The 23,799-nt window shown below is 41.7% G+C and overlaps 1 protein-coding gene across 4 annotated transcripts in view; it reads left to right on the plus strand.

The window, feature by feature from the left end:
* The window catches only part of FMNL2 (formin like 2), a 326,598-nt gene that overhangs the window by 274,887 nt on the left and 27,912 nt on the right, over positions 1-23,799 (plus strand). For all 4 annotated transcript variants that reach the window (XM_018063094.1, XM_018063103.1, XM_018063118.1 and 1 more), the window contains exons 10-13: positions 13,634-13,708; positions 18,206-18,316; positions 21,109-21,258; positions 23,244-23,345. In XM_018063094.1, coding sequence (XP_017918583.1) covers positions 13,634-13,708; positions 18,206-18,316; positions 21,109-21,258; positions 23,244-23,345 — 438 coding nt within the window. The remainder of the gene's footprint in view (positions 1-13,633; positions 13,709-18,205; positions 18,317-21,108; positions 21,259-23,243; positions 23,346-23,799) is intronic.

Raw genomic sequence — 23,799 nt, forward strand, 5'->3', positions numbered from 1 at the left:
ATAAGTGGAGCTAGAAAGAATTGCTTTTCAATGTCAAATAATTTTGAATTATAGGTTATTTTAGTTGTTATTAAGTCTAGGCTAAGCAGTGGCTACGCCAAGATATAGGACCACATGAACCATCTTACTAAATAAGCTTGTAGATCCAAATAGAGCTGTTAAAATAATTATGAAAGTGTTTGTAAAAAAAAGATTTGTTAACTAGGAAAAGACAAATCATATTTATGCATCTGTGTGTATACATGTTATATGCACATACATGTGTTATGAGTAACAGTGGAAAGATTATTTATGCACAGTGATGTATGTGTGCTCAGTCGTGTCTGACTCTTTGTGACTCCGTGGACTGTAGCCCTCCAGGCTCCTCTGTCCATGGGATTCTCCAGGCGAGAATACTGGACTGGGTTGCCATGTCCTGCTCCAGGGGATCTTCCTGACCCAGGGATCGAACTCGTGCTTCTTTTGCCTTTTTGCATTGGCAGGCAGATTCTTTACCACTGCACTGCCACCCAGGAAGCCCATTTATGCACAGTAGTAGGCTACAGTCTATGGGGTCGCTAAGAGTCGGGCACGACTGAGCGACTTCACTCTCACTTTTCACTTTCCTGCATTGGAGAAGGAAATGGCAACCCACTCCAGTGTTCTTGCCCGGAGAATCCCAGGGATGGGGGAGCCTGGTGGGCTGCTGTCAATGGGGTTGCACAGAGTCGAACACCACTGAAGAGACTTAGCAGCAGCAGCAGCAGTAAGCCCTAAAGAGAAGCCAGTGAAAGAGTTTGGAGTAGCAGTGTTACTTTCAATTTGCATGTATGTTTATTTCTACTGCTTGTAATGTCTGGGAGGTAACATTTTGTCTTGTGTAGTTAAATGTCCCTGTTGTGTACAGTGAGATTTTCCCTCCGAGGAACTTTCCATTTGGCTTCCTCTTGTCCTTTCTAAAGATGCGCAGTTGTCTTTTGTGTAACATCTCTCCAGAAATACAAGCATGGCTCATGGCCACTTTTTTTTTTTTTCCAGGACTAGTAAGGCAGAATTCTTTGGAAGTTCTAGGGAATTGTTGAGCAAATTTCTTCTCAGAGAAAAAACATTGTTGTAAGATCAGGAGAGTGTGACAGAAAATAAAAGTCATGATTTTTGTCCCACGAAATTTCCATTGCTTTGAAAAAGACAGGACTGACTTTAATAATACTTAGTTAAGGACCAAATGTGGGCTAAAATTAGCTATAACTCAAAACTTTTAGAGTTGTGTTTATATTTAAAATTTTATTCCCTTTTATAATTTAAGCTAAGGTTTTAGTTCTTTTTGCCAATGAATATGCTGATTGACCTTTATGAGTGAAGTTCAAATTTCATTTGAAATTTAAATAATTCTAAAACATGAGCATGTTTATTTGGGCTCCAAAGTCAGTACAGAAGGATTTTGTTTTGGTTTGTTTTAAATTAACAAACAATCATCTTCAGAAAGAAAACATGAGCAGTGTTCATGAAAGTGTTGCATTTTATTCCATGTTTTAAATCTTACCTAGTATGTTAGTTAAGTGTTTTAAAAAGGTATATGCATGTACAGCAATAGTAAAGCTAGTTTATTTGCTGAGTGCTGACAGGCTAGCATATATTACTCTAATGATAATCTCTACACAGTAAATTAGGAATAAACAAAGAGTGGTTCAGAGTAAATAGGCCAACTGACATACTTTAGTAAGTGGCAAGCTTGGCATTTTTATACGGATCCATTGAACTCACAGTCAGTCTTACATAACATATTGTCAAGGCTCATAGTGTTATATAACATATTGTCACACATCAAACACCTTCTACACAAATTGCTACACACCTTCAATCTTCTGCCAAAAGGCAAACTTAGTCAAGCAGTTATTGATTGGGTAGATTATTGGAATGTTTGAGGTTATTTGTAAAACCCAAGAATGGGATTCCCTGGTGGTCCAGTGGCTAAGAATCTGCCTTGCAATGCAGGGGATGCAGGTTCGACCTCTGGTCAGGCAACTAAGATGCCACAACTAAGACTCTATGCAGACAAATGAATAAATAAATATTAAAAAAACAAACAAAAAAACCCCAAGATAATCTGAGCTGTTTGTATGGAGTTCAAAGAGAGGCGTGAAGTCTTGTGCACAATTACAAAGGAAGAGACTTGATTTAGTCAGTGGAGGCAACTCTGGGAGCAGAGAGAGAGACGGGCAAGTCTGTCCTGGGGGTGGTATGTGTTGGAATAAATGTGCTAGTTTACAAGAAAAAAAAATCTGACTGGGACCCATGTTATAGAGTATAAAGCATGACAGGAGGCAATCACAATTAAGGTTCTGATGAATTGTGGAGGTTCAGAAAATCTTCACTGTGATGAAAAAAGAAATCTCAACTGGAAGACAGATGTAAGTAGGAGGGAAAGGGAAAATGGAAAGGGAAGCAACAGTACTTTATAGTTTTAAAGTGCTTTTATATCAACTCTATTTGATTTTGTGGAAATCTAAGAAGGCATTATATGCAATCCTGATATATCTTAAAAATTATCAATCCCTGCAAAAAACCACAGAGGGCAGAGATGCTAGAGTTTGGAAGACAGGCAGGTCAGACATTAAATGACTGGGCCCTGAACCAAATCTGTGGCCATGACAGTGGGTATGAAGCCATAAAACCGAGGAAAAGTTGACAAGAGACAGCGTGATCCTCTGAATTGGGGATGGACATAAGTTGGAGAATAAGAATCTATTCTGACAGCATAAATTTATTTAAGAAGGAAACACAGCCACAGCGAACAAATAAGAGCTGGGATTTTTTTTTTTTTTTCAGGTGAAGAAAATTGTCTTTTTAGGTTAATTTTTTTAGTGATGGGAAAATGTCCAAGATCAGAGTCTTAGTTCTGCACTGAAGATAATGAATGAGAGAACAGGCTTAAACAGAGGTGACTGGGAATTGTGTGTGTCTGTTTTCCAAGTAGAGAATAGAATTATACTAAAGAAGTTGAACTCCACAAAGGCACCAGGCTAGAATGAGCTACAGGGGTTCTCAGAAGAAGCCAACACATGACACAAAGGTAGGCAAGAAGGAAGAGGATCCCTGGTGAGTCTGGTATTTTGTGTGCAAGTCTTGCTTTAGGTGACAAGTTAGTCACATGGTCTCTATATCCCTTCCAGTTCTACCGTTTTATGATTCTATATAAAATTTTAGAATTGTATATAGACTATATATTCTATATAAAAATAAAGATAAAGTGCTTCTTTGACTACAGATATTAAAACAAGACACCTAGATAATGATAGGTACAATAATTTATGAACACAAGCAAAAAGTAACGTGTCCTAGGCTAGTTGATAAGATAGTGACAGTCTTAGGACAGAAATATTAATAAGTTACGGTGATTTTAGCCTACATTGTGATTTTAGTCTCTATTTCCCTTTTATGACTGCCTGGAAATGGCTGCATCAGTCTCTAAACCCAGAAAGTGAAAGTGTTGGTCGCTTAGTCATGTCCGACTCTTTGTGACTCCATGGACTGTTGCCCGGCAGGCTCCTCTGTCCATGGGATTTTTCCAGGCAAGAACACTGTAGCGGGCTGCCATTCCCTTCTCCAGGGAATCTCTCCAACCCAGGGACTGAACGTGTGTCTCCTGTATTGCAGGCAGATTCTTTACCATCTGAGCCACCAGGGAAGCCCCTGTAAGCCCAGATCTCACTTAAAAATCTAAAGGAGCTTGCTGCTCCTCTAACCAGCAGGCGGGCTGAGCTTGTGGGCATGCTGTGGGTACCTGCCCCTAGGAACATCGCGTCTGGGAAAGCTGAAAGCATCCTGGCTTGGGCAGTGTGTGAAAGCCTGCGCTTCGGAGCCATGGTTTAGGCTCTGTAGCTCTGGCTCACGGTAGATCCATAGCCACTCCTTACTCCTTTCACCACAGTGACGCATGGCTCCTGCCCAGCTCTTTATACTATGTACCGATCTGCCAGGAATATATAGTCCACTCAGTTTTCATTCAGACATTGGACTGAAAGATGCTCAGAACAGGAAAGTGGCTCAGTGGTTCCTGATGATGATCCAGCAACCACTGCCACTCTCCTTTCCTCATAAAGTTGTGCTCTCAGACAGAGTCTCCCCATCAGCTGTGCGTCACTGCAAAGTGGAAATGGCCAATCACAGTAACATGAGCTGTAGCTCTGTCTTGTTTCAGCAGTTTGGTTTGGGCCATGGAAAAATGAGGGTTCCTTCCATACTAGCACATGTACCAGCAATACATGTGGTAGCCCAGATTAGCTGGTACGCTGCTAAGGACCACACTGAATTTTCCATGTGGAAGTGGTTTCCAGGAATAGGTGAAAACCTAGGGAAGAGTATTTTCTGTATGGTAGGTAGCAAGGACATGTTTAGTGCTTTGGTAGAAAGTAATCTTTTGGTTCCTTGCCTGTTTGTTCTTGATGGTTTGATATTACAGCATGTCAGGCATTCTAGGACGAATTTGTCTAATTAGGCAGATTGACTGAGTCTGATTCTCCCTGAACTTGGGGAACATATGTCCTAATAGACCATGCAGGAGAAAACAGTTTCTGTATTTCTCTCATATTCTTGCTTGGAATCTAACATTGACTTGGCTTTGAGAAGAAAAACCTGGTCTTCTAATGAGCCTCCACATGACACCCCAGAGACATCCAGAGAACATTAAGGGATTGCTTCAGTGTAACCTGCTAAATGCCAGGGATTGTACCTTGCCTTGTTAACCATAAAAACTGAAGGGAAGTCTTTTATTTTTCTACCTCGTAAACTAATGGAGGGCTCTTTTCTGCATAGAAGACCGTATCCTGTCTCTGAATGGTTTGACTTATCTTCATGGAGAGATGGCAAATGGGTTGTTCTTTATATGGTGTGGTTAATTCCCATATGTTAATGTGCAGCAAAAGTGCTTTATGTAGGGTTCTTATTTCCTCATATAGAATATTAAAAAGGTGTCTATTCAGGGGTTGAGACTTAATAAAATAATACTTTTTATTGCATTATCAGTTCCCCTGTTGGCTCAGATGGCTGAGCCATCTAAGTGACCTCCCTGGTGGCTCCTGCCTGCAATGCGGGAGACGAGGGTTCGATCCCTAGATCTGGAAGATCCCCTGGAGAAGGAAATGGCGTCCCACTCCAGTATTATTGTCTGGGAGATCCCATGGACGGAGGAGCCTGGCAGACTATATAGTCCATGGGGTCACAGAGAGTCAGACATGACTGAATGACTTCACTTTAAAACTTTATTGCATTATCAAGGATATTCTTAAGTGAAACTGTATTAAAAAAAAAAACTGAGAATGCATGGCTGTGGTGAATACAATGATTGCTCATATAATTTGTTGCCACTGCCTTGATTTGTATAAGTCACCAGTAATTTCATTCATCTCTCATTGCTTTTGTACCACCAGTGCAAATGTTAATTCTGTGAAAAAGGTAAGTAGCATCTTAGTATCACTGTACAAATAGTTTTGATCTCACAAACCCTGGAATAGGGCCTCAGGAGCCCTCAGTGTTCAAAGACCCCACTTTAAGAACTGCTGCCCAAATCTGTAATCTCCTGTCATCTTTGACTTAGTGGATGTGGTGACCAGAGGCTAAAGCAGGGTCTTCCTGATGAAGACCCAGAATTGGGGCAGAGCACAGAAGAAAGTAGAAGAGACCGTGAAATGAGAGTTAGGTAGGAGCAGCAGATAAACTTCAGGCATTTGCCTGTTTGTGGACTGAGGTCTTTGATCTAGCAAGGAAAGAGTCCTTGTCTTCAAGGGCTCTGAGTTCTTAGCACATCTTTGTTGGATTTAATTTGATTTGTTGTGATTCAGGCAAGAGGATAGCATGGGTTGGCGTCTGCCTCCTAAGCAGGTCCCGTGGTCTGTGGTGGGCATGTCACAGGATTGACACAGCTCCTGCCATGCGCTATTGCTGTGGTTCAGCGAACATGTGGTGACCACTGGAAAGGTGTCATTGTGTCCCTGTCGTTCCCCCCGCCCACCTCACTTGACCAAATTATGTATATGTTCAAAGAGCAAAGTTGAGAGGGAAAATGAATGGGATAAAGCATAGAGTTAGACTTTTTTCTACTGTCAGGGGATCTGACTGGCAAGTTGTCCCAGAAATGACTAGAGGCCTTTGCCATTTGCCAGTTTAAAAAAGCCCATCATTTTAAACAACTGGAAGGTATTTTGGTCTTCCCGTGGGAATAGAAGCCTTGAAAGAATCCATATCATTACTGATGACCAAGAGATGTGAGTCTTGCAAGTGAAACCAGAGAATTTCAAGTCCTACATTAGAAATATTCCTGAAAGATGTCATTGATGAGGAATTGTATGGTGGAGCCTCACTCTCTAGAATTTAATGAAGGCCATCCTTTTTTTAAGAGGAGCAATAAAAATGCATTTCTCATTTAAGGTGTGGTGTGTCAACAAGTCGTCCTCTGGGGATTTTACTAGCCCTTTGCTTCTATGTCAGGATTCTTTGTTCAGTACTGCAACATATGCGCATGGGAAGTGAAACAGTCATCTGGATGCTTTGTGTGCCTGGTGCCAAACATCTGGGTATTTGGAAACATCTGGAAAAGTGACTGAAGTTTTCACGAGGGTGTTCAGCATTATGTGGATGAAACCTCTGGTTCATAATCAGACATCTGCCAACCCAAGGTTGATTATAAATGTTTCATTAATTTATGAGGAAGGAAGGTTGGTCGATTGTACTGTACACTGTTGTTTGACTTTCACTAGTTTTTATTGCAGTGGAGTGATATCAGGTTGTTGCATTTCAGAACGTTTCAGTCTGATGAACATTTCCGCTTTTAAATTCCAAGGAGAGGGGAGAGCCAGCAGCAGGTCAGAGTGGTCGGCTGCTGTCACGGCAGCCATTTGGTGTCTGTGTTTGAAATGTCTAGTCACCTCAGGGAAGAGATACTAGACGCTCACAACCACAGAACACCCCAGAAAAGTGGTTTTGTTGGGTCACCATGGTGTCAGTAATCCATAGACTGCTCGCGCTCTCAACAGAGAATAAGAGATGCTTTCTCCTAGGTCTAACGAGGCATTAACTGTTTACTTCATGTGACCCCAAGAAGAAAACGAAACTTTTGTTCCTGGGCAGGCCTTGAGAGGGGCAGTCTAACTGTCATAGTAGCCTGTGCTTTTAAAAGAGTGCCTTTCTGTGGGGAGCCCTGCAGATCACAGGGGCCTATTGTGAGAAGAGAAAAAGAAAGCATTGAGGCAGGCACCAGGCAACAGAGCAAGGTGGAAACACTTAAGCGAGAGGCCTTTAATTTTTATACAAGTTACCTAGAAGCATATTTTATACCCACCTCGTAAGTCAGGCCGCAGTCTGGCTGTAGACTTGGCGTGGTTTTCTGGGAGCTATTGCTGGGGGAAACCAAAGATAGTCTCTGACCTTGATGGGGACGGAGAGGTGGCTGAAAGCTGGCAGTCTGTTCATTGCAACATCTGGCTAGCGAGATAATATTCTTCATTCTAAAGCTTTTGTAAAACCATCTTTTCTCCGTGATTAGCTTTTAGGGAAATCACACCCTAAACTTTGTCCACCCTTAGAGATGCTTTAAGCCACTGTCTCTTTTGCATCCAGGGCCTCCGGTTTGTCTAAATGATCTGGGACACTCTTCAGAAATGTCCTGCACAGATGTTGGAGGACAGAGTTAAGTTGTTTTTTTGGCAGGGGCTATGTTTTTGCTTCAAAAGTGAAATGGATCTGGCTTGCCTCGGGTGTGGCCATTTGTGTCTGGTCAGGGCAGGATTTATCCACTTCATAAGCAGAGTGAGCCTGATACCATGAGATGGTGCTTTGGCCTTCCAGCTTGGTACTCGGGGGCCTGCAGAGCATCTCTCTAAAGTTGGTTTGTGTAGAATTTCCAGGCCAGTCAGCTTGGGAATATCATGTTCTGTGGCCATGCCTAGATTAGTTTTAGAGCTTCAAGATACCGAATGGGAGAATTTTTTTTCCAACTTTTATTAGCAATGAAAACTTTCAGTGAAACATTTTCCCCTGGGAATAAATCTTAACAACGCAGTATGACACAGAATTAATAAATGAGGATGGGCGTCTCAGGAATTTCACTTGTGCTTTCTCCCTGTCCCTGACGGGCCCCCACCCCCGGGTGTGTTCCCCTGGCGCTGCCAGTTGTCTGTGTGCTCAGTGCCGTCCAGCTCTGTTGAGAGCCCATGGACTGTAGCCCACCAGGCTCCTCTGTTCATGGGATTTTCCAGGCAGGCATACTAGAGTCCGCCATTTCCTTCTGCAGGGAATCTTCCTGACCCAGGGATTGAACCCATGTCTCCTTCATTGACAGGTGGATTCTTTACCACTGGGCCATCCGGGAAGCCCAAAGTGGGAGATCCATCCCTGGGTGGGCATCACTGTAACCTTTCATGCTTCCTAAAAAAAAAGATTTGACAACCAACAATATAATCTAAAGCTCTTAAATCAATGTATGTGAAAACCAAATTCCAGGGAGGTTCATGGAATTGTCCAGGCTCACAGTAGCTTAGAAATGGTATTGACTTATAACCTAGGGTTTATGGTCCCCTGTTTAATACTCCACAGACCTAATTCTCATGTCCTATCACCCTCACCAGTGCTAGAGCTTAAAGGTGCAAAGAGGGCTGCTGTGTTAGGCAGGACCCCGCAGGGATGGGTAGGTGATGCCTGTGTTCAGAGTCAAGTCTGGGGTCGATCCCAGCCTGAGTGCTTTCTCCTTACACAGTGTTAATCAGGGTCAGTGAATTTATTCACATGGGACTGATTTATAAGTGACTTACACACGAAGATGCCTTTTAAGTATACAGCAGAGTATGTGCTTTTCCAGAGTGTATGCTTTTTTTCTGCCTTGTTGACTTCTTATCTGGCAGCCCTGCTGTAGAAGTCTAATTCCTGATGGGACAGGCTTCTCTCGATCTCTGCCTTCTATGCCTGTGTCTCTCAAATTCACTTCCTACCCTCTCTACTCCGGGGGCTGTGTGTTATTGATGGAAGGTGTCAAAGTTAGTGGGGAAATGAGAAATACCAGTGAATAGAAAAGTCAAGAAATGACAAGTTTCAGTTGCAATAGTACAACTGTTTTACTTGGAAGTTTTCAGATTGTCTGGTCTTTGTTGGCAGATGGAAGTTATATGCAGCAGTTTATAATGTGCAATAGTATATATATGCAAACATGCGCCTGGCTGTCCTGTACATCTTGATGAAGCCCTTGAGAGCATCCTCACGAAGGCTGTTGTAGATTTGGGAAATAACTGGGGATCAGTGTTTCATTCATTTCATCCTCACCAGTTTTCTAAATGAGGCCAGTTTCAAAGGAGAGAAGAGGCATGTTCAGCCATGATGATCTTATTTGAACCAAGTTTGCAGGGGTGGTCCAGATGTGAGCTGTAGGAGCCATGACAACTTTCCTTTGATGTAGAACACGACTTTTTACCAACCTTCCCCAAACATGTCTTCCCATTTCCTGTGGGATTGTAGTATACTCTGGTTTAATGATTGCTAAAGGAACATAGAAACAAATGTGAATCTGGTTTGCACGCTTCCTTTTTTTTCCAGCAGGAATGAAGGGGTCCTCGAGGATCCTTACTGTTCCTGTGGAACAAATGTCAGAAAGTACCACCCTGAATTCATTAGCTGAGATTGACAGCAGAGCAGTGTAGCTAAACCTTTACAGAGAGTGACATGGTGGGGCTGATGGGGGAGCCCGTCTAGTTCTTCCACTGGGTGAGGAGAGTGGTCAGTCTTCCGTGGTTTCTCCAAGTCGGCATCTATGTTGACAATGTGTTGTTTGGTGCAGTTGGATCCTTTGCACCCATTTCCAAGGAGCTGTAAGTTGGAAGACATTTAAGTCTATTATTTTTAAAGAGTAAAGGTATTTAATACTTTTGTTTCATAACACATGTTCTCAGCATGGATTTGTCTGTTGACAGAATGAAGAATTTCTAAGGAAAGGCATATATTCAAGCCTCCTCTTAATAGCTATTTCAGTCCAGTCTACCAGTCTAGTACAATGACTTTTCAGATCTTTATTCAGCTGAAAATTAATATAATATTTCTTGTTCTGAAGTTGATCCCATATTTTTTTATTAACAATCTGGGTAGCTTTGCTGTCCACATGTGCTTTCCTCAGCTGTATAAAATCCGCTTTCTTAACGCCCTGGACACAATCTCTGATTATTTGGGAGTTGGCTTATTATTCATTGTATCCATGCAGGGACAGTGGGCCAATCCCTGCTTCATTCCTGTGATACCCAGTTATAATAATTGTGTTTATGTGTAGTTAAATTGGAAGTTGAATAAGTTGTGGAGTTAATGATATAGCTGTCCAATTTACGACTGGGAGTAAAAAAGGATGAGGCTTTAATCAGCTAGTCTAATACCGAATAAGTCACTGGTCCCAATTGCTGGTCCAACAATTATGAGTCCTTTTTAAAGACACAGATTCCTAGTTCTGTCCATGGAGATTCTCATTCAGTGTGTCCTGGTGTAGACCTTAGGAATCGTCCATTTTCAGAAGTTCCACGGGAGATTCTGGTGCATGGTTAATTGAGTGCATGCCCGATGTAATGATTGTGCTTCTTAATGATAACATTTTCCATCTCTGGTGGTGTCTCAGATGATTCTGAAATGCTTTTACTATCATCTTAAATGGAATATATTTTTCTGAACATTCTGGGCTGTGCGAGAGCAGGAACATCAGGCTGGCAGTTGGAAACCTGGTTCTTGTCTCTGTGTGGATGGTTTATCACGCTGGAGATATTTGGTCTGTTTAGGTGGCAGTCTCATTCACAAATTGAGGGTACCAGGTTCCCCAAGGTACTTTCCAGATTTCTGACATTCTTTGATTTGGAAGATTTTGCCCTCCTAGGAATTGTCTTCATCATCACTGTTCACTGAGGGTTGCTGCCTCTCCTGGTTCAGTGAGTGCTGAGCTGCTCAACAGAGCATTGCTCACAGCCTGCTTCTCAGGAAAACTGGCAGCTGTCCCCACGTCCAGAACCACCTCTCTTCCTTTCTCCTGTCACTGCATGTCACTGAGTTCAAGTTTGCTCTGCTCACCATACGACAGGCTAATGAATCCGAGAGACGAGGTGTTGCAGCACAGAATACGACTTTATTCAGAAAGCCGGCTGACCAAGAAGATGGCAGACTAATGTCTCAGCATAGCCAGCTTGTTGGGATCTGGATGCCAGGTTCTTTTATGGATCAGAGATGGGGAGGGAGGTGAGGAAACAAAGTAAACAGGCCATTAGTCTTGAAGGTATCTCCTAGAATGGCAGCCTCAGGCAGGGGGATGTGTTAGTTCCTTCCTTCCTCCCGTCTACAGGTGGACAGGGTTCTGAACAAAGGCACTCTAACAGTCAGGCAGAAAGGGAGGATTCTCTAAGGCAGGCTGTTATGTATAGTTATAACAAAAGCAATGGAGACCAAGTCAAAGAAATAGTTCCAGTGTGGAGTCAGAATTGACTTCTCCCTGCAACATATCCACCTCCCAAAACAGATGAAAGTAAACTGTCCTGCTGGGAAGCAAGTTCTTATGTTGAGGTTTCTCTTAAGGAAAATTCAAGTTGTAATGCTGACTTTTTCTATACCATGTCTTGGAAGTTTTTACCAACTGGGCTTTTTTTGCAGCCTAGGAACACTTGCGTCTTTGAGCACAAGATGTGACTGATGTCATGGTTTAGGGAGCTGATCCTGCACTTCCATATCCCCTTCAATAAGCCTTAGTTTCCCAGAACTTGTGGTATATGCTCTAGAGAGTCTGGTGGGCCCCAGGGCAGAATGTGACTTCTTTTAAATCTCTGGTTCTCAGCCTTTGTAGAGCATCAGAATGGTCTGTAGTACTTTTCAAATGTACCCACCCAAGTCACGCCAGCCCTGCCTGGGCCCCCTGACTCGGGCTTTCTAGGGTGGGACTGGACACACGTGTATGTCTTTTAAAGGTTCCGCTTTAAACTCTCCCTTCTGGAGCCTGCTTTTCTTCATTATGACCTGGCCCATGCACTGTTCCTGTGTCTTCTGTAATTATTTTTTGTTAAAATGGGTATAGATAAATGAGGAGTTGTCATCGGAATATAGTAAACTGTGGTCTAGTCTACTGAGAAAATTAACTCACTATGAGAAAAGAAGTTTTTCAGAGGGGAGGGAGTCTACTGAGCATTCCTAGCACACAGTTAAGGCACAGGAACCACTAGTAAAGATTAACCCTTGTCCCTGTCTACAGAGATCTGAAGGTTCTTGTTTTATTGTAAAACATCATGGGGAGCAGTAGTAGATCATTCACTGTTTCATTAAGAATATTTTAACATAATATCTTGTTTATCCTCTTTTCAGTGCAATTCAGCAAATACTGAGAATTTACAACATGCTTAGCACTGTTCTAGATGCTGAGGATAGAGTAGGGAGCACAACATAAAATTCCTGCCTTCACTGGACACACTCTTCCCCAAAGTGTGTGTGTGTGTGTGTGTGTGTGTGTGTGTGTGTGTGTGTGTGTGTGTTTGTACATGCATCAATTTAACATGACAGAATTAAATGGCTGCATTATAGCATTATGAAATGTAATTTTAGGAGAAATCTTTAGGATTGGCTTGATTATTTCTAAGATCACAAAGGGAATCAGAAAACTAAGCATGTGAAACCTGAATTAAATTCACAAAATATTAATACCAGAGACTGTCTTACTGTCAACAAGGAGTCCGTGTATGTTCAGGTAGCAATTTTCTGAAGGTGTAAGGAAATAAACTAGTGGATTTAGGACTTTGCTCCAAAAACAAAAAGGCAAGACAAAGACACTGAAAGAATTAAAGCTCATCTTTTGATTTTGGGCACAAGTCTTCAGGTTGTTGTCATTTGGTACAAATCTTTCTTTGACTGTGTTTTTAGCTCTATGTTTTAAATTTCCCGTATATGCAGAATACGTTGGGACTTTGGAGTTCACAGTATTTTATCTGCTTATTTCACCTGTTCAGCAAAAGCATTCATTTGAGCTGAAATGCATGTCTTTCAGGCCTCTGGAGTGCTGCTTCACAAATGACTGCAAAATTCTGTCCTCATCTTGAATGAATTAGATAGCTTCCTAAATTTTTATGTTGTAGTTTATTCTTAAAATTATTATGATAGAAATAAAACCAGTATTGTAAAGCCATCATCAATAAATTAAAATAAAAATAATTATTAGGCATGTTAGACATGATATACACATTTTGAATCTGCTTCTCAAGGAATTTAAATACAAAGTTATGAAAAATCTGTTAGCATGTCTGTTTCAAAAGTACTTTTGTGAAAAGGAAAAGTGTGGTCATTTTTTTAAAAACCATAACCAACATTCTGGGATTGTGAATGCCAGCTAAAAAGATGGCTGCAACAAAAAAAGTGACCAGTGAAAGAAGAGCACATTTGGTATGGATTTCAAGCCATGAAGAGAACAAGTAAGAGAAACAGAGGATGAGCTTTGGTGCTGGCTCATGTTGCTGCTTGTGCATTAACTAACAGGAGAGAAGTAAATAGCGTGTGAGAGGGGGATAAAATAGATGTTCTGGAAATAATTATTAGTGCTAAAATTTCTGCATCTAATTTTGGAGTGCTTACTTTTGGAATTTCACATGCACAATGATAATGTGTGTTTCAGGTTTGTGGAGAAAAACAACGCTTTGAGAAGTTGATGGAACATTTCAGGAATGAGGACAATAACATAGATTTTATGGTGAGTTATTTCAGTGCTACATTCAATAAAGCCAACTCAGATTTAGCAGTTATTTCTTAAATCCACTTACATTTATATATTATGTATATGTATGTATTATAATGTTACAAAGGATAGGAAACAATTTTATACGCTATAGATTCCAATTTTACTTCCTCTCTTCATCTGTGTTTGACCTTTATGGCATTTATCTCCAGGTTTTGTTTTGTTTTGTTTTTTTCTATCATAAAGGCCATTGGTTACAGTGCTTTTGTTGACCCAATGCAGGGGGTTGGGGGCTCCAACCCTCCCCACAGTGGAAAACCCTCCTGTTAACTTACAGGAGGTTATGTGGTTACTCTGGTTACATGGTGTCACATCTGCAGGTTCAACCAACTGTGGGTCATGTAGTACCTAGTCTTCATTATTGAAAAAAATTTGACCTGCACAGTTCAAACACATCTTGTTCAAGAATCAACTGTGTTTATAGCATAAAGGGGGAAGCCATGCATTTGTGAAAAGGAAGTTAACAGTTGGCGCAAATGCCTGCAGGAGCCAGCTTGAGCAGTCAGTGGTGGTGATGGTTTAGTCACTAAGTTATGTCCGACTCTTGTGACCCCATGGACTGTAGCCCACCAGGCTCCTCTGTCCATAGGATTTTCCAGGCAAGATTACTGCAGTGGGTTGCCATTTCCTTCTCCATGGGATTTTTCCCACCCAGGGATTGAACCCGGGTCTCCTGCCCTGCAGGGAAATTCTTTACCAGCTGAGCTGCCAATGACGCCCTGAAAAGTCAGTAGTGCTGCATAAGAATCCTTAAACTAGAGACCAGGAGCACTGGACCATTGTCCCTTTGCACACCCCATCCAGTGGCCTTCTCCAGACTGCTCTCCAACACTGAAGTGCTTTGATTTGTAGGCCTGGTAGTATATATCCCCAAATGAACACACAGCAGTGATTTTGTGTTTTCCTCCTTTGATTACCAACTCTAGTAATTCTCTGAGACTGCAATGGTATTGCACCTCTCCTTAGTGGGGTAAATTGCATGTAAGAACATGCGATTCAGCATCATAACTGTCATCCTCATGGACAAAAAGCAAAAGATTCTGAACACCTCTGAATCTATGTACCTAAGTCTTAATCCTGGACTGAAGGTAGACTCCAGTGTAGAGGATTTCCAGAGCCAGGTCACCCCCGAGTATACCCAGGTCTGCTTTCTTTGACCCAGTCTATTTGACCTCAGGATCTTCTGGACCCAGGAGTTCCTTTACTGGGGCTTAATTTCCCAGATCCCATCTAGCCTGGAGCAGATAGCCTGTTCACTTCTTCTGTTGTCAGGTTTTCCAAAACCTATGCTTACGATGCTTAGGCAGTTTTCATTTGAATTGCTTCAGTGGTTATAAAACATGGACTGTAGCTTTGCAGATTTCTAACCCCTTTTATATGAAAGATGTTTTCTGGGTCCTCAAATTTCATATGCATCCTAATCCTTGGCCGTTTCCCAAAACAGTATTGGTTGAAGTCTTTTATAGAGGTTCTCTGCTCCATAAAGCATATGTATATATACTTTTTAAAAAGGTGAAAAAATAAATTTGAAACAAGGAATACTTTTGCATTGACTTTTATGTTCTTGTTTGGATTTTTGTTGGAGTGTTTAAGGCCCTGGTGACAAAGATGTAAAGAAGCTGTGCCCTTGCTCACGTGACCAGGTTCTTTCCTCTGCCTTCATAGGAGGAACTTGTTCATTCCTTTAGACTTGAGGTTGCAAACTGGAGGCTCCAGGCTGAAGCCAGCATACATACAGACTTGTGAGTTTAGTCTGACAGTGATGTCCTTGCATTTAAAAAATTGGAAATTTTGGCCTGAAAATACAGATTTGTAGATTTTCTTGAGAATTAACAAGTTCTGGTAATGCTTGGTCCCTGTTCTTACAGAGTATAAGCTGCTGGTGCCAGGTAGTCCCTATTCCATAAGTCTGAAGGTAACCCTGCCAGTTTGTCACAGTCCACACCATTCCTTATTGTCTTACACATGGCCCACTGCACTCATTTATCATACATACCAGCTCCCTCTGCCATTTGAGGTTCTACTGAAATTATAAATGGTGTTAAGCCCTTTAGAACACCTGCGCTGTTGGCAAATGAGAGCGTATTTCCTGTCAGTTCATTTATTCATACATATATATGTATTGGGAGTCTTATTTCGATGCTGCTAGTATATCGGTGCTGTGTGCTCAATTCATGTGCCATCTAGCAAATAGTTGCCTCTTAGGCATATCATAACACTCAATAGATCATTTAGACCTGCTTTCAGAAGAGTAACAGAAAAATGCCAAAATCCAACCATATTTTTTTTTCCAGATGAGGCTTTTCATAAACTGTCTTGGGAATGCAATTAAGTTGTCAAACCACCCAAACAACATATTCCCTTAAAACATAATATACATGCTTCAGATGTTGCCCAAGACCTTTCTAAGTATTTTTTGGTGGGCAAAAGAAAACAAAAAAGTGACAAAATTAGCACTTGGAGTAATTGTTTTTAGTAAATCAGAACAGAATCCCGTGTAACCTAGAGAGTTGACACGTCTTCCACAGATACCAGGGGATAACATGCACTCACAGAATCTAATTCGATAAACAATACTTTAAACAAGGTAAAGGAAGAAGGGCTTGGGGAAGGGAGGAGGGTGAAGCAGTTTGCAGAGTAGATGTGAATCTGGACCCCACTGTCACGCCTCCTTTCAACTCTCTGGCTGGTTATAGAGGGAGAGCATCAGAGAGAGATTTTCCCTGTAAACACACCGACTGTCCCTACCTGAAAATAAAATAGCTACGTTAAACTCTGTTTCTGTTGTTTACTAAGCAGGGGACAGGTTTTCTCTGTGGCAGATCAGAGCCACTGATGCAGTTGCGGGAAGAAAGTAGCAAGTCCAAGACTTTTATGGAATAGAAACTGGTTGGTTGTTTAAAATGGGAAAAGGGATCAGACGTTCTGTTGCTCTTCTGTTGGTATGGTGGGTCCCCCAGTACAGTTTTAGAAGAGATTACCCTGGGGATTGCAGATGACTTTAATGTTCTTCATTATAATAATTGTTACTTTTTTACAGTGTACCTATAGCGACTTAGGTTGTTCTATATGCCTATAAGACTTCTTAAAAATACCTTTACTGAGATGTAACTGGGGCTTACTTGGTGGCTTGGAAGGTAAAAAATCTGCTGCAATGCAGAAGACCTGGGTTTGACCCCTGAGTCAAGAAGATTCCCTGGAGAAGGGAATGGCAACCCACCCCAGTATTCTTGCCTGGGGAATCCATGGACAGAGGAGCCTGGCGGGCTACAGTCCATGCGGTCCAAAGAGTTGGACACGACTGAGCTATACTAACATACCATCCAACTTACACATCTAAATGTGCAGTTCAGTGTATTTTTCGTATATTCCTAGGGTTGTGCCATCATCACTGCAATCTAAAGTAGGACATTTTGTTGCCCCTCAAAGAATTTCTGTACCCACTAGTGGTTATTTTTCCCACCCCAAGTCCTAGGCAACTATTAACCTACTGACTGTCTACACATGTGCCCATTCTGAATATTTCACATGAATGGAATCATAATGTACATGGTCTTTTGTGTCTGGCTTTTTTTTTTCTTAGCACAATGTTTTCAAGTTCACTCATGTTGTAGCACGTGTAGGACTTCATTTTTTTCATTTTTGTATAATATTCTACTGAATGCATATATCACATTTAAAAAATCCATCCATTCATGGACATTGGGATTCTTTTTGTTTCCCTTACTGTTTGGTTATTATGAATAATGCTACTATGGCCATCTGTATACCCATTTTTATCTGGATGTATTTTTTCATTTCTCCTGATTATGTATCTTGAAGTGGGATTGCTGGGTAACACAGTAACTCTGAATAACATTTAGAACAACTGTCAAGCTTTTCAAAGTTGGCTGCTTGGCAGTAGTTTATATCCCCATCAGCAGTGGATGAGGGTTCCAGTTTGTTCATGTTTTGTCAACACTTGTTATTGTCGTATTGATTAAAGCCATCGTAGGGGCTATGAAGTGATATCTTATTGTGGTACTAGTCTCCATTTTTGCACGTTAAAATTTTTTTTCCTGAAAAAATAGTTCTTTTAAAATTAGTTTATTTTTAATTAGAGTGTAATTGCATTACTTTCTGCTATACAACAACGTGGATCAGCTATATGTATACATATACCCCCTTCTTCTTGAGCCTCCATCCCACCCTTCTAGGTCATCATACAGCATCAAAGTGAGCTCCCTGTGCTATACAGGGACTTTTACATTTTTAAAAATTGTAAATTTTTTTTATTGTAAAATATTTTTAAAGATCCAGTGAAACAAAGGAAAAGCAAGTTGAGCTTAGATAAATGAGGTAAATGAGCTTAGGTAAATGAGCTTATATTTGTGAAATTGAAAGTATATGTCTATGATTACGCTGAGAAAATAAGTTTGGACCTCTTCTAACCTGTTGGCAATTTTATTTTAGGTGGCCTCTATGCAGTTTATTAATATTGTAGTCCACTCAGTAGAAGACATGAATTTCAGAGTTCACCTCCAATATGAATTTACCAAATTAGGCCTGGATGAATACTTGGATGTAAGTATAGCCGTTAAGCTTTGTTCTAATATGAGACTTGGTTTGTCATGGACCCTCAAAGATGCACTTCCATAATGACCAAAGATCGCCTAAGGCTCTATGCAGTCAGGTGTTACAGTACGAGTTAAAGGAACCCGTCTGAGCAATGTGATCTGTCAGGGAAGCTGGATGCAGGCAGGTCTCCTGGGACCTGGCACTGTCTTCTGTCAACAGCATTCAGTGCCTCTTGGAGCCGTGGTGCAGCTGTCCTCTGCTTTTGAGCTCTGTCTGGGTCAAGTCTTGCCGTACCCTTCATCAGGTCTGTTGGGCACTGTGTGCTCTTCGTTACTCTAGGGACTCCATCTGGGCAGGGGGAGCCAAATGAAGGCTACCATAAAGTGATGAATAAATGCTTACAGCATCAAAAAATAATGAGGAAATGGACACTAGAGACTTCCTTGTGTAGCTGTTAAATTCTGCTTAAAGTGTTTGTGGCTTTAGAAATTCTGCTTTTAGTTCTTAGAAGAGAGAGCTAAAGTTTCTCTTTCTCTTGCTTCCTTGCAGAAGTGCTTAGCTGGTTCCCTGAAATTCTTCCCCTTAGGAGCAAAGTTGACGTGAAAATCATAAATAGACTTGAGTAACTGTGTACACAGATGTCCTTCGACACTTAGGCAGTTTTGTTTTCCCTTCTGCTTGAGGAATGATTCACCTGAATTTGAAAGACTGCTGGTGATAGGACAATAATTGTTGACCTCAGTTTCAAGGCTGTTTCTAAAAATGAAGAAAATAGAAGTAATTCCCTTGGACATGTCCAGATTTCACCTGGAGAGTTCATTGTTGTTAAGGGTGAAGCCAGAGAACTACACTGATGGTACCCTCAGTTTACTGAAAGGTAGAATCGCTGAGTTGGTTACTCTTGAGCTCATGGCCTTATTTCTCAGACCAGCGAGGCTGCCCTTGGGTAGACCGGCCTAATGTTGTCTAAAGACTCCGTTCAGGTTTGTTGTCATTGCGTTGCTCAGTCATATCTGACTCTCTGTGACCCCGTGGACTGCAGCACACCAGGCTCGCCTGGCCTTGACCATCTCCTAGGGTTTGCTCAAACTCATATCCATTGAGTTGATGATGCCACCAAATATATTATACTCTGTCACCCCTTCTCCTGCCCTCAATTTTCTCATTGGGTCTTTTCCAGTGAGTCAGCTCTAAGCATCACGTGGCCAAAGTATTGGAGCTTCAGCTTCAGCGTCAGTCCTTCCAATGAATATTTAGGATTGATTTCCTTTAGGATGGACTGGTTTGGTCTCCTTGTTGTCCAAGGGTCTCTCAAGTGTCTTCTTCAGCACCACAGTTCAAAAGCATCAATTCTGCATCACTCAGCTTTCTTTATGGTCCAACTCTCACATCTGTACATGACTACTCAGGTGGAACTATGAAAGATTTCCATTGAAAAGTTTGTTTAAATATCTTTCCTGTTAAAGATCCACTAATATATTTGACAGCACATTGTATTCAATATTTTTTTCCTGCTTTGAACTAGGGTTCATCTATTCTCTTTCTCTGCATTCTCTGAAGTAGCAATATTTGAGTGAAAGTTGGGTGTATTCCTAATGGTGTTTTGGGTTCAATTTTGTGATGGCTGCACAGAGTTCATTTCAGGCTACAGGATATGACAGGTAGTGACATCAGCACCTGTTACTCACTGTGAATCTTGTGAAGAATCCCACTAAGCTGCTGCTTCATTTCTTTTCTAGACTTTTCCCTTATTCAGAATTTTTTTTCTTTTCTGACTTGTAAACTAAGATAGAACATATTCTCTTCGAGACAGATAATATGTAGAATTCTAGATTAGACCCAGGAGAAAAATCGATTTTCCTGAGACTTTATTTGTAGAGTAGAATTCCTCTTAAAAATGTAAGATTGTTTCCAAAACTCTGTTTCTCTAACTTCCTGGCTTGTTGGTGCTGAACCTTGATAGACAGAAGTGGTTATATGAATAATGTAAGCATATAATAAATGCTTCATTAGTTTACAAAAACCCAGCCTTGAAAGTCACCATTCAGTAACGGTCTACTGGCATCATCCATGTGCCAGATATTATTGTAACCACTCACTTGCTCCCCAGGGAGAGACATGAATTACAGTACTTGTAAAAAAGATGGACTGATTCATTACTCGACCTCTAATTTTACCTTAGAGCTGGTTGACTTCCTTTGGGATGCCTGACCGTAGAATGCTGAGAATGGCAGAAAGCGTCCTAATCTGTGCTTTGGGAGCCATGAGCTTCTCATGTTGGGCAAGTGTCTTAGTCATCTAATTATGGAGGATGGGTTCAAGCAATTAGTGCCAAAATAGTCCCCAAGGCGAAGATACTCTATCAGTGTCTTTCCCGCCTCCCAGCCTCACCCCCAACCAGAACTATCATCACTACCTAGGCAAGATACCACCCAGTATAATCTCTTCTACCACACAGGTACCCCTTGGGGTTTATGTTACTTGTGACTGCTGTTCCCTTATGATTTTTCTATTTTCTTGATTTCACCTGCATCAAAAATGTTTTAGGTTGAAATATATCTGCATGGGAAATCTATCTACAGGAAGGATTAGGGGGAAATGTGTGTATATTTGGGAGAGAGTAAGTGCCAGAAAGTAATCTGATGATACTCTCTTAGATGATTACTCCATCCTTAAGGAGGATGAGATAGAAAACCCTCTCTTGGAAGGAACAAATGAAAATATGTAGTCTGTTGGGTAACTATGTTCTATTTGACAGTTATGCTAACACCGTGTTCTCTTGCATTTTGTTTTTTTAGAAGCTGAAGCACACGGAGAGTGACAAATTGCAGGTACAGATTCAGGCTTACCTGGACAACGTGTTTGATGTGGGAGCTCTTCTGGAGGATGCCGAAACCAAGAATGCAGCCTTGGAGAGGGTGGAGGAACTGGAAGAAAACATCTCTCATGTAACTACCTCTCAGAAAAGGAAAACTGGCTAACGTTTTGGCTAGGTGCAAAGCAGAGTAGATGTTAGCTTTATGGCTTTTATGACAGCAAACAGAAGGATGTGGAATCTAGGAATGAGCTGCAACGTGAGCTAGAAAGCAACCTGAAGCCATTCTGGGCTCTTTCAAAGAAGGCAGGTGTGCTACTTACAACTAAGTGAAACTCACTGCCTTGCCTTCATTCACTGCTCAGGTTTCTGCTGCATCCAGATTTCCCTTTTAGTTACAAGCACAGAAGCATTACAGGTTGGTTTTTTTTTTTTTTAAAAAAAAAAGGAAGGTTGGCATTACCTGGGAGGAAATGCAACTCAAACATTTCGGTTTGGTGAAGTATTTTCTTCTGAACATTAGTACCTTGTACCAAATGTGTCCACGCAAGCCATGTACAGGCTGATCCAGTGACCTTATGATGTGGGTCTTCACCTTCTGCCTCATGGGTCCTTAGGTTCTAAATAGATTGATCACAATAGTAGCATTTTCAAGGAAATCAGCAAAATTTCCCATATAACCATTTCTTTCAAGGAGTGTCCCCTCAGTATGATGAAGAGGAATATGGTACTTCTTAAAAACCCAAACATTGTGAAGACCAGATTCTTTTGCTGAATTCTGATTGAAAGTGCCCTTGATTGTGAAATGAGTTGTGTCTCTTTGGAGAGATGTGGTTTCTCCTCTCTGAACAGTCCGTTTATTTTCCCCTGCATTTCCTAGTATGTCTTCATATGTGTGTGCTCCATGTCATTGTTCCCTTTTCCCCATCTGTCTGAAAAGGGGAATTTTCGTGGTCAAGTTGCCAAAACCCTTCCCTTTATTAAGTGCTGTGCTGACTCAGTTGGCACCTGGCACCCGCTTGGGAGGAGAATTTACAGGCTCTTCCTTTTTTTTTTTTCCTTTTTGTCTTGTCTCTCAAAATATGTATTGGTTTGGTCAAAAAGTTTGTTTGAGTTTTTCCGTAAGATGTTACAGGAAAACCCAAACGAACTTTTTGACCACCCCAATCTTGTGTTCTGAACCTGGACAGCAGTAAATCTCCACTCTCCCTCCTCCTCATTTCTCTCTGATTTTCTTTACTTATTATTCTCAGTGAGATGTAAGGAATCAGAATTCACCCAGTTTTAGAGCCTTATGTAGTAACTGTTTCCTTGATGGCTCATCCCATGTTTCTCTGCAGCCTCAGCCAGCACTGCATGACCCTACTTAAATAGTCTGCTATTGTAGTAACCACCTGTTTATTTGAACTACCCCTCCAAAATGACTTTTATTATTGAAATTCCCCAGTGACTCAGTGGGTAAAGAATCTGTCTGCCGTGCAGGAGACACAGGAGACATGTGTTCAGTCCCTGGGTCTGGAAGATCCTCTGGAGAAGGAAATGGCAACCCACTCCGGGATTCTTGCCTGGAGAATCCCATGGACAGAGGAGCCTGGTGGGCTATAGTCCATGGGGTCACAAAGAGTCAGACATGACTGAGCAACTAAGCATGTCCAAAATGTCTTTTATTTTTGCGATAATTTAGGTCAAAACAAGCAGTGGTATTTTTTCAACCGATAACTCAACAGAACCAACTTTTCTCAGTCAACAGTTTTCAAAACCTCTTGCCTAATAGCCCTTTCTTAGGGAAGGAAAGGTGACCAGTCCACCTCCCTCACCCACTCTTCTCTACCCTTGCTGGCCCCTGCAGAAATGGAGATTGACACACTATGTATGTGGAAGTACTAAGGAGCTGACATGTGAGTTTCGTTAAGGGTCCCTTGTAAATGAATTCCTGTTAGAAACAAGTTTGTACTCAGGACCATCTTATAAATATTAACAATTTCAGAAAACAACTTGGGGTACACGTGCAGGACTCTGAGGGGCCCCTCATGTCTCTGAGCTCTGCTTTCTGAAAACCGAGGACCAGGTCAGAATGATCCTGTGTCATGACAAGTCTTTCCTCTCGAAACTTGACAGTTGTCGGAAAAACTGCAGGACACAGAGAATGAAGCCATGTCCAAGATTGTGGAACTGGAAAAGCAGCTCATGCAGAGGAACAAGGAGCTGGATGTGGTTCGAGTAAGTGTGATGGTGGCAGCTGGCCCAGTGGGCACTGTGGGGAACCAGCTCTGGCTTCAGCCCAGGAGACAGAACCCCAATATGGTCACGGGCTTCCCAGGTGGCACTAGTGGTAAAGAAGCTGCCTGCCAATGCAAGAGACATGGGTACAGTTCCTGGATTGGGAAGATCCCCAGGAGGAGGAAATGGCAACCCACTCCATTCTTCTTGCCTGGAGAATCCCATGGACATGGGAGCCTGGTGGGCTACAGTCCGCAGGGTTGCAGAGTCGCATATGACTGAAGCAGCTTAGCACACACACACACATGGTCACAGCAGAGGGATGCATGGGTGTAGCGTATTTGCTGCAGCCATTTCAGAGGTGAAACTTGAAAGTAACTCATAGTTAGAGTGTGTCTTCATTGTGTGTGCAGTCAGATACCAGGGGTTCACTAGTTCCTTATCACAGGTTTTG

This window comes from Capra hircus, chromosome 2 (genome assembly GCF_001704415.2).
Source record: "Capra hircus breed San Clemente chromosome 2, ASM170441v1, whole genome shotgun sequence".
Classification (NCBI taxonomy): Eukaryota; Metazoa; Chordata; class Mammalia; order Artiodactyla; family Bovidae; genus Capra; species Capra hircus.